Source organism: Amblyomma mixtum, chromosome 3 (genome assembly GCF_055824585.1).
Source record: "Amblyomma mixtum isolate Tamu chromosome 3, ASM5582458v1, whole genome shotgun sequence".
Lineage (NCBI taxonomy): Eukaryota > Metazoa > Arthropoda > Arachnida > Ixodida > Ixodidae > Amblyomma > Amblyomma mixtum.
In genome coordinates, this window is record NC_143014.1 from 423,953,721 (window position 1) to 423,963,069 (window position 9,349).

The 9,349-nt window shown below is 49.6% G+C and overlaps 1 protein-coding gene across 1 annotated transcript; it reads left to right on the forward strand.

Moving 5' to 3' along the window:
* Window positions 1–2,529: 2,529 nt before the first annotated feature.
* LOC149357920 (uncharacterized) lies at window positions 2,530–5,884 on the forward strand. The gene is made up of 2 exons (XM_089577994.1): window positions 2,530–2,626; window positions 5,017–5,884. Exon 2 carries the CDS (start codon window positions 5,057–5,059, stop codon window positions 5,768–5,770), a length of 714 nt encoding a protein of 237 aa, XP_089434120.1. The 5' UTR covers window positions 2,530–2,626; window positions 5,017–5,056; the 3' UTR covers window positions 5,771–5,884.
* Window positions 5,885–9,349: the final 3,465 nt, after the last annotated feature.

Sequence of the window (9,349 nt, forward strand, 5' to 3'; positions counted from 1 at the left end):
GAGCAGTTGAGAAAAGTACGCCTACGCCGCACGGCAAATGCTACGCCGCGGCCGTCTGCTACCGCCCGGTTTGCAAGCAGCAACTACAACGCCGTTGCTAAGCTGCCCAGGACAAGATGGCCTCCCGATCGTGGAAAAAAACCACGTGATTTTCTCCACACTTTTCTCCCAGGGTGTTGTGTGGAAACGGCCTCTCCTCTTTTTTTCCTTCCTCCATGTATGGGCTCAATGCGCCATCATAGAGTTTCTTACTGTTACCTAGAGGGAAAGCTGGCAGCCCGTCTAGGGGAGTTTGCATGGAGATCCCTCGAGACCACTTCAGCCACCATGGGCGCTCAAAGCATAATGGGGCGGTGAGCTACCGACAGCAGAACTGCAACTTTTGGCCAAAAAATAATGCAAAAATAAACGCTATTCGATAATCAAGAATGTCCTAACGTTCAATATCCTGTCTGTAAATTGCAACAAACGAGCAGAAAAGCGTTTAAGTGCAAAGTTCGCCCAAAATTAGGGATGGCTAGCTCTTCTATTGGCCAAGTAATGAAGACTACAAAAACTAATATTTCGTAATTAACAGGCGCACGTTTAAAAATAAATGTGCTTTCAAAAAAAATTTTGTTGCTTAAACACTATAAGAGGTTTTTATGGCATTTCAGAAAAGTGAACCCTTTTATTGGCGTCGTGTGTCGTCGCGTTTTCACTACTACGAGTTTTGCACACTGCGTTCGCGCGAAAGTCGTCTGCGCACACACGAACAGCGTTTTCGGAATGACACATCTCAGTAGTGCCCCTCCATGTCCCCGAAAAATTACGACTGCGCCGCAACAAGTAGCTCATTGCCCCATGATGCTTTGAGCGTCCATGGTGGCTAAAGTCACTGGAACTCTGAAAGTACCGCAGCTGTTTTCTCTTTGCCGCCGCGCCGCCTATTGGTCAGTTGCGACCACGTGATTAGGCGTCTCCATAGATGGCCCACTCGCTCTAGGCGCCGAGGGGGGCAGTGCTTCCGAGGTGGTTGGACGGCGTGTTTTACGAAATAGCACGTTCAGTATCGCGTCTGTGTGCGTGTTTGTCTGTCTGTGTGCGCGCGCATGTCTGTGCCTCTATTTGAGCGTATATCTGCGTGTGTGTCTCTGTGTGCGCGTGTGTGTGTGTGCGCGCGCCTGTCTCTGGTGCGCGCGCGTGTCTGTGTATGCGTGTCTCTGTCAGTGTGTGTGTCTGCGTGCGTATCTATGTGTGCGCGTGTCCTTGTGCACCGCGTGTGTCTGTGCGTGAGTGTGCGTGTCTCTGTGCGCCGTGTGTCTGTGTTTGTGTGAGTGTGACAGCTATAAATGTCTTTGGAGACGTTGCTTTACGAGATTTTTTTTCCCTACTGGTCATCGATATTGGCTAATGAGGCTTAAATAAAAAATAATAAATTGCGGAGTTTAAGGTCCAGAAGTGACACGTTAGCTATGAGGGGTGCCGAAGTGAAGCGCAGTGGGGGAATTTATGCCACTTGGAGTTATTTAACGCGTACTTACATCGCACTGCGCACGGGAGTTTTTGTATTTCGCGTCTATCGAAATACAGCCACAGCACGTCCGCATGCTATCTGGCTATCTGGCCGCACAGTTAGAGCATACTGAAAATTTTGCGCAGAAAAAACGAGGACAAAGCAAAGACAAGCTTGCTTTGTCCTCGTTTTTTCTGCGCAAATTTTTCAGTATGCATATCGACCAACTTGCCCAACTTTCTGCACAGTTAGAGCCTTGGCCCCCTCGTCGACCTTGGGGTCATCCAACTACCTCCCACAAGCCTCCGACCGGCGACTGACCACACGGAAAGAAGAACAGGCGGCAGGAAACAGTAAACGTAAAGGGAACGTGTCATATGCATCAGACTTCCAAGTGAACTGATTTACTAATCGTTTTGCTATATCCCGCTGGTATGTACGCAGCCTACCGGTTTTAAAGTTTTCCGGGTCCCGAAAACATGCATTTGCGAGCCTCTCACGGAAGCGATAGGACAAGCCTGCTTCTTGCGTTGTTAGCGCACACCCGTGGGCTAAAGAATACGAGAGGCTGCGCAACTGTCGTGCGACGCTTTCAAGGTTTTCGTAAACCCTCACCTCATCTAAGCTCTCAATTATGAATACTTTCATTGATTTATTTTTGCGCAAAACCAATGAACAAGGCGGCCTCAAGGGAGACTTTCTTCGCCTAGCAGACGACGCGCTCGCCGCGCTGGACCACCTCTGGCAACTACACCCCAATGTTGCCCGCGCGCCGCCCGCTGGTTGCGGTACTTTCAGAGTTGCAGTGACTGAAATGCAGCGCCGCCAGCTTTCCCTCTAGGTAATAGTATGGAACTCTATGCCCGCGGGTTGCTTGCGGGCTGCCCGAGCGCTTCTTATCACTACATTCTTTGCATGCTTGACTACAATACATTTTTGGAGTAGTATTTTAATTTTAAATGCTAAAATACAACTTAAAAATGAATAAGGCAAAAATTATTGCTACAATTCTTGTTTAACCGTCTTTTTAGCTCACCGTAGAGGCATTTGTGGCGCTTCAATCGAGCTGCTCTTCAAACGCAGACGCAACGGTCCGCACCGGGGGCAAACGACACATTTGAAAAACCAAAGGTAACTTTCTTTTGTATAATTGTATCGTTCGATTGATTCCTGCATCACAGAACAGAATCTTGCTGCGAACTTTTCGCTGCCTCAATTCGTGCCGGCGCTACAAGTGTATACAGCCTGCCCAATTTTTAGCTGGCGTTCGTAACGGCCACGCGTTCCGTGCTCCTGGAGCCTAGGAGGGCGCAAACTTGCGAAAATATCAAATCTAAGCCCTGGCTCCCCAAGCCCGCGCTTAATATTGAGCTTCCTGTAAGTTTGCTTCGTCGAAAAGCGCAAGAGTGCAGAAAAAGCGGCTGTCGAGCGACCTAGCTAAATATTTGGCCGGCTGTACGTCTGCGAAGTCTTTTGTCTCACGTTTTGAAAACGCCTTATTTATTCATGCACGCTATGAAAAATAAATTGCGCTGCTGTAGGTATACCACGACGATGGTCGCATTTTTTTTTTATTTAATTTGTTTCTCCGGCAAAATTTTCTGTTCTTGCAGAATTTGCTTGTCCACATGGTAGACCTACACGGCATCGGCGCTGTAATTTGCGAGGCACAATGGCTTGGTGGTAGCGTTGGATGGCGTGGGGTCGCGTTTATGCGCGAAACATAGGTTAAAATACGCGTGTTCTGGGTGTACTGAGGGGGACGGTGGAGACGAAAGCCGAACCTGTAGAGAAGCGAAGGAATCCTCTCTGCTCGTGTTTGTGGTTGCGCGCAGTCACGTACGCCGCACGAATGTGCCTTGAAAGTGACAACATGGCGATGTTGAGCAGGAATGGCGAGAGGTCACAGCGTTGCAGAACGCTGTGCGCGCTGGGCTCGGCTCAAGCCGGGCTCCGCGAACGCGCGCGCGAAGCCTGCAAGGACGACGCATTTAAAAGAAGATTGGGATGCGAGCGATAAATTTTTGGTGGGAAAACGGAAAACCACAATGGCCCCATGCGCCGCTGTGCATACGCAGTGGCCGGTGCGCGCCCCTGCGCAGCAGGCGTATACGTTGATCGGGTATATATCTGCACTAATACATCTCCGCTTTGCCACAGAGAGAGAGACTATTTGATGAAGAACTAGGCTATGCTAAAACTGTCTAATGGTTCGTTCACACCGGGCATTCGGGTTTACCTGTACTGTGACTTTTAGAGGGGAAAATGTTGCTCGGAGTGAAACAAAAAATCAAAAGATAGGGGAAAGCTTCGAGCCTCTCCAGATATCTTGTTTGGCGGCCGTGGGGCCTTCGCGCGAGTGTCGGAGTCATGACGTCGTGTCCGTCAAGCGCAGTACAGCGCTGCGCGGGCTCGATAACCCATGAGTTGCGCGTGGTTCATTGAGAGTCAGATGGCTTAACGGCGCGGTACACGGTAGCGCACCGATATGTCGGATTCGTGTCGCTGCATGGCGGCTGTTGCCTTCGCGTTTCGGCTGCTTCGCCTTCCGTGGCGCGCGGCTTGCCGCCCGTTGACGTGGTTTCTCGGGAGCGTCCGCTGCCCGGCCGATGTGGGTGATAGTCTCGTTTGCGAACGGGTTAAAGCTGGAACTCAAAGCAGCGACGCCGGGCCGGACGGCGTCTCGTCTGGCGGCGAAGCCAATGGCTAATCACTGACGTCTGTTGCTGGGCGGAGGGGACCAAGTCGCCGTGCATTGGCAGCCGCTTGGGAAGGCGCCTTATGTCAGCGTGCGCGTTGTGCGTCGCCGTTGTGGTGGAGTTTGTTCTTCGATGCTTTGCACCGTGCTACCGCGCGCATTGATAAGTGTATTAAGGCGAAAACCTTTAATGCCTCATACTTTCGTGACCAAGTTGTATCAGCAAGTGTGTCCGCGTTTCGGCGTCACTTAAGAAAAAAACTGCCTCAAGGTTGGGAGGAACCAGGGCCTTTGGCATTTGAAGTGGAGATGCTAAAACTCCGCCACGAAAGCTCAGGGTTTGAGCATGAATAAAGGCGCATGTAGTGAATGCATGGGTTTCATAAATAAAATAAAATAAATTAAAAAAATAAGAAAAGAACAAAAATGAAAAACAATAAAAAACTGTGTGAAAAATGTAAAAAAACAGCGCGCCCAGAAAGGCTTTCGCCTTGCAGCACTTTAGAGAGCTAAAGTGCCCTCTGAATATTTAGTTCCTCGCCCATAGGTGGGACACTCACGTGCAGTGTTATTGCGCTGTCCCTGTAGCGGTCGCTTGTGAATATGGGAGTGCCTTCCAGCGCCCAGGATTAGGCGGCTACCGTTGATGTCTCGTGCCGAGCGCGTCATTTTCGCGGATAAAAGTAACAAAACGTTGGACAAGAGAGATACGTTCCTTGAAGAACGTGTGATTATCGGTTCTTTAGAGAGATAATGAAGGCAGAGCAGGGGTCCTTCGGATATCGCCTTGCCCATCACGTTCGCCTTTGCTCCGCTCTTTCAGGTGCTGGCGCTTTCAAGCCGCTGTGTTGGACGCACAAGCCATGTCCGGGGGCCGCCGGTTTTACGATTTCTCTACTCTGCCGGACGAAGTCTGGCTTAGAATTCTCGTGCACCTGGACACCTGCTCGCTCTTGGCAATTGAAGACACAAGCAAGCGCTTCGAGAGCCTTGTGTATGATGCCGGTGTTCTAAGGGAAGTCCGCTGCAGCCCCAACGTGAGCCATGAAGCCATGGCAAATTTCTTCACACCCAGGCGAGCGCAGTTCGTCAGGAAGCTGAACCTCGACAACTGCATCATGACTGACCCGGCCAACGTTATCCGCTGCGCTCGCCTGTGTCCGAATTTGACCTCATTCAGCTGCTTGAGCTGCAGAGTGTATCCCGCGGACATCGTCTCCCTGCTCATCGCGCCGGAGAGTTCGTTGGAGAGCCTGACGTGGTCTCTGTTCCCGGATGGAGTGTACCCCGGTGCGTACGCCAACGTTTGGCAGCTGCTGGAAAACAACCCAGAATCTCGCGCCCTGCGCCTCCGCTTCATGACCGTCGAAACTGGGAAGCAGGAGGCCACCGCAGAAATACTGGGAGCCATAGTTGAGCGCTGCAGCGCCCTGGAGAACGTGGAACTGCACCCCTTTGACAGCGACGGCTACGTGTCTATCGCGTGCTTCGGGGGCATTGCCGATGCCCACCACGATCAGGATTCGCCATGTCTGCTGCAGCTCTTGATCAGTTCGTTGCTCGCATGCTTCCCGTAGACAGGGCCAGCGGAAGTTGTGCAAAAGACGTCTTCACGCCCGCTTCTAGGGGGCGTGAAGCCGGCTTTTGCTCCCCGGCGTTTTTGAAGTAAAGTTGGCAGCCGCCACAATTTTCCCAACGCCTTCATGTGTCCCTGATATGACAGCATTGCCAGACTGCGGTCCACCGCCACAATGTTGGCTTGGACGCATTGTTCTCTGCTTGCATTCGTTCCGAGATTCGCGCAATTGCTGGCACCTTTATCAAGGCGTATTAGTGTCAGTGTTACGAGTCCGCCCTTGCAATGTTCGTTTTTGGAAAGAAGGCTTTAATGGAGAACTCAAATGAGGGGGAGCAAACACAGCTGTTTCTCTCCACAGGTAACAGCTGCACAAACGCAATATTAAGGCGAAAGCCTTTAATTCCTCATACTGTCGTTAGCAGCCATGTCGGCAAATGTGTCCGCGTTTCGGCGACACTACTAAAAAAAAACGGTCGAGGCTGAGAATCGAACCAGGGCCTTTGGCATTTGAATTAACTACTTATTTGGCATTTGAACTAGTCATTAACCACTCATGACTAGTTAGTCATGATTGGTTAATGACTAACTAGTCATGACTGGTTAGTCATTAATCACTCATGACTCGTTAGTCATTAACCATTCATGCCTAGTTATGACTGGTTAATGACTTGTTTCTCATGGCTGGTTAGCCATTACTAGCTACTCATTAACCAATCATGACTAGTTAGTCATCAACTAATTAGTCATGCCTAGCTAGTCATTCGACTCGACAATAGACCACATTCACACTATCAATCAGGTGATAGAGAAATGCGCAAAATATAAGCAACCCCTGTATATAGCCTTCATTGATTACGTTACGAGAAAGCATTTGACTCAGTGGAAACCTCAGCTGTCATGCAGGCAATGCGGAATCAGGGTGTAGAAGAGTGTTATGTGAAAATATTGGAAGATATAACGATTGCACAGCTACTATAGTTCTCCATAAAGTCAGCAATAAAATTCCAATACGGAAAGGTGTCAGGCAGGGAGACACGATCTCGCCAATGCTCTTCACTGCCTGCTTACAGGAGGTATTCCGGGGGCTGGAATGGGAACAGTTGGGGATAAGAGTTAATGGAGAATACCTGAGTAATTTGCGATTCGCTGATGACATTGCCTTGTTAAGTCACTCAGTACAAGAACTGCAAAGCATGATCAATGAGTTAAACAGGCACAGCAGAACGGTGGGGCTAAGAATTAACATGCAGAAAACCAAAGTAATGTTCAACAGCCTAGCAAGGGAACAGCAGTTCGCAATTTGTAGCGAGGTGCTGGAAGTAGTAAGAGAATATGTCTACTTAGGGCAGGTAGTGACTGCAGATCCGGATCATGAGAGGGAAATAACTAGAAGAATAAGAATGGGGTGGAGCGCATATGGCAGGTTCTCTCAGATCATGAATGCTAGCTTACCAATATCCCTGAAGAGAAAAGTATACAACAGCTGTATCCTACTGGTGCTCACCTATGGGGCAGAAACGTGGAGGCTAACAAAGAGGGTTCAGCTTATGTTAACAACAACGTAGCGAGCTATAGAAAGGAAAATGATAGGTGTAACGCTAAGAGATCGGAAGAGGGCGGAGTGGGTGAGGGAACAAACGCGGGTTAATGACATCTCAGTTGAAATCAATAGGAAGAAAGTGGCTTGGGCAGGGCATGTAATGCGAAGGTAGGATAACCGCTGGTCCTTAAGGGTAACGGAGTGGATTCCAAGAGAAGGCAAACGTAGCAGGGGACGGCAGAAAGTTAGGTGGGCGGATGAGATTAAGAAGTTTGCGGAGATACAGTGACGGCAACTGACAAAGGACAGGGTTAATTGGAGAGACATGGGAGAGGTATTTGCCCTGCAGTGGGTGTAACTAGTCATGACTAGTTAGTAATTAACCAATCATGACTAGTAAGTCATGGGTCATGACAATACCCAATTAGTCATGGCTAGCCAAACCAAGTAGACCCATAGCCGCCTCGTGTGTGCCAACGACCGTGCGGCCAAAACTGCGTGGAAAGGCTTTCGCCTCGCGCACTTCAGATCGTCAAAGTGGCCCCTGAATCAAAGAAAAAACGTTTAACATCGTCGCCGTTCCCAGAATACGCGTGTTTAAAATCAGCCAAAATGCACCTTTAAGCATGGTAGAGAGAGGCTAGCTGGGCAGGTGGTTCTTGAGAATCGCCAAGTGAATGAGGGGAAAATCCTCGGGGTGCTTGCCAACGTTTCGAGAAAAGGATATCGTCATACCAAGCAGTAATATTAAAATTAGGGGCACGCTTAAGCTCCGCCTTATGGGTATGACGCGGCAACGTTAATGGTTTTACACTTTCTTAATTAGTAGATTTCTCTAATTACACATTAGCATACTAGACGTGACAGCCCACTTATAATGGCCATCAGGTTCGTGATGAGTCCGCTCGACTGTAGTCTTCACGCACAAAAGTTTCCGAATCGTTCTGCACATCTTTCATCTTTGCGGTGTAGAGTACACGCGCCACAGCAATTCATTTTGGATTGATGCACCTCTGTACTTCCTCCTCCGAACCTCGCAGGTTCGGAGCTGCACACATTGTTCTTAACGTAGCTTGAAAGAACTCGCAGTATAATTACGGTACTCGGTGCTACATTCTTACAGCGCAGCTGTTGTGGGTGATTTCTGCGACCCAGTGAAGAAGGTCTTCTGTTATTTACGTATTTGAGGCTAACTGAAGCATTAAAGAGACCTCCAAAGGTGGGTCTTCTCGACGACCGCGCTGCGCTTCTGCTTCGGCAGCATTTTCAGCCATGCGCAGATTTCCTATCGTGATGAGGATTGCTTCTGGCTGCTCGCTTTGTAGCGGGCGCACACGGCATGTGCATACCAGCCGGTTGAGAGACACATGAAAAAAAAAGAAATAAATATTGCCGGCTATCAATTGGTTTGATCCGGAGGAAATGCGATAGCATGCGGATATCAATCGCCAATCTATTCCAGTTCTCAATGTATTCCAATTCTGAGTTCGTTCTTTCACTTCCCCATCTATTCGATATCTGATTCTATTCCAATTCCGACTACGCAACTGCGCGAAATTTGCCCCATTCACAGATTGCGGTGGGTCCTCGTACCACTACCTGTGCAGTGGCGTAGCGTTCAAGCGATGCACCACTGCATTCGCGGGTTTCAAACGCAGCCTCCGGTGGGGCTGGTGGAACGCTGGTTGCGCTTCCCGACCAACACGGGAAGGATTGGCTCCTGCAAGCCTCGTTTTGCACTGAAAGTTTTCTGGCAGGCTGTATGTTTAATGCGTACAGGCCTACTCTTTTCTGGGTCATTTTCTTAGCCATTTCACTGTTTGCTGGATGGTTCGGGCGTCTCCCTGCTCTCCCCCTACAGGTGGAGAGGGGGGATAGGAGGAGAGGTGGACGGTTCACAGGTGGTGAGAGGATAGTCCACCTAAGCACCACTCAGCTGGTGGAGGCTTCACACAGACACCGACGGACAGCTTTTGCCTTCATGACCCACCTAATGGTATCGCAACAAACACGAAGATAAAAACTAGGAGGGCGCTT

Coding starts and splice junctions, on each gene's coding strand:
- LOC149357920 (XM_089577994.1), top strand. CDS start 5,057: ATGTCCGGGGGCCGCCGGTTTTACGATTTCTCTACTCTGCCGGACGAA.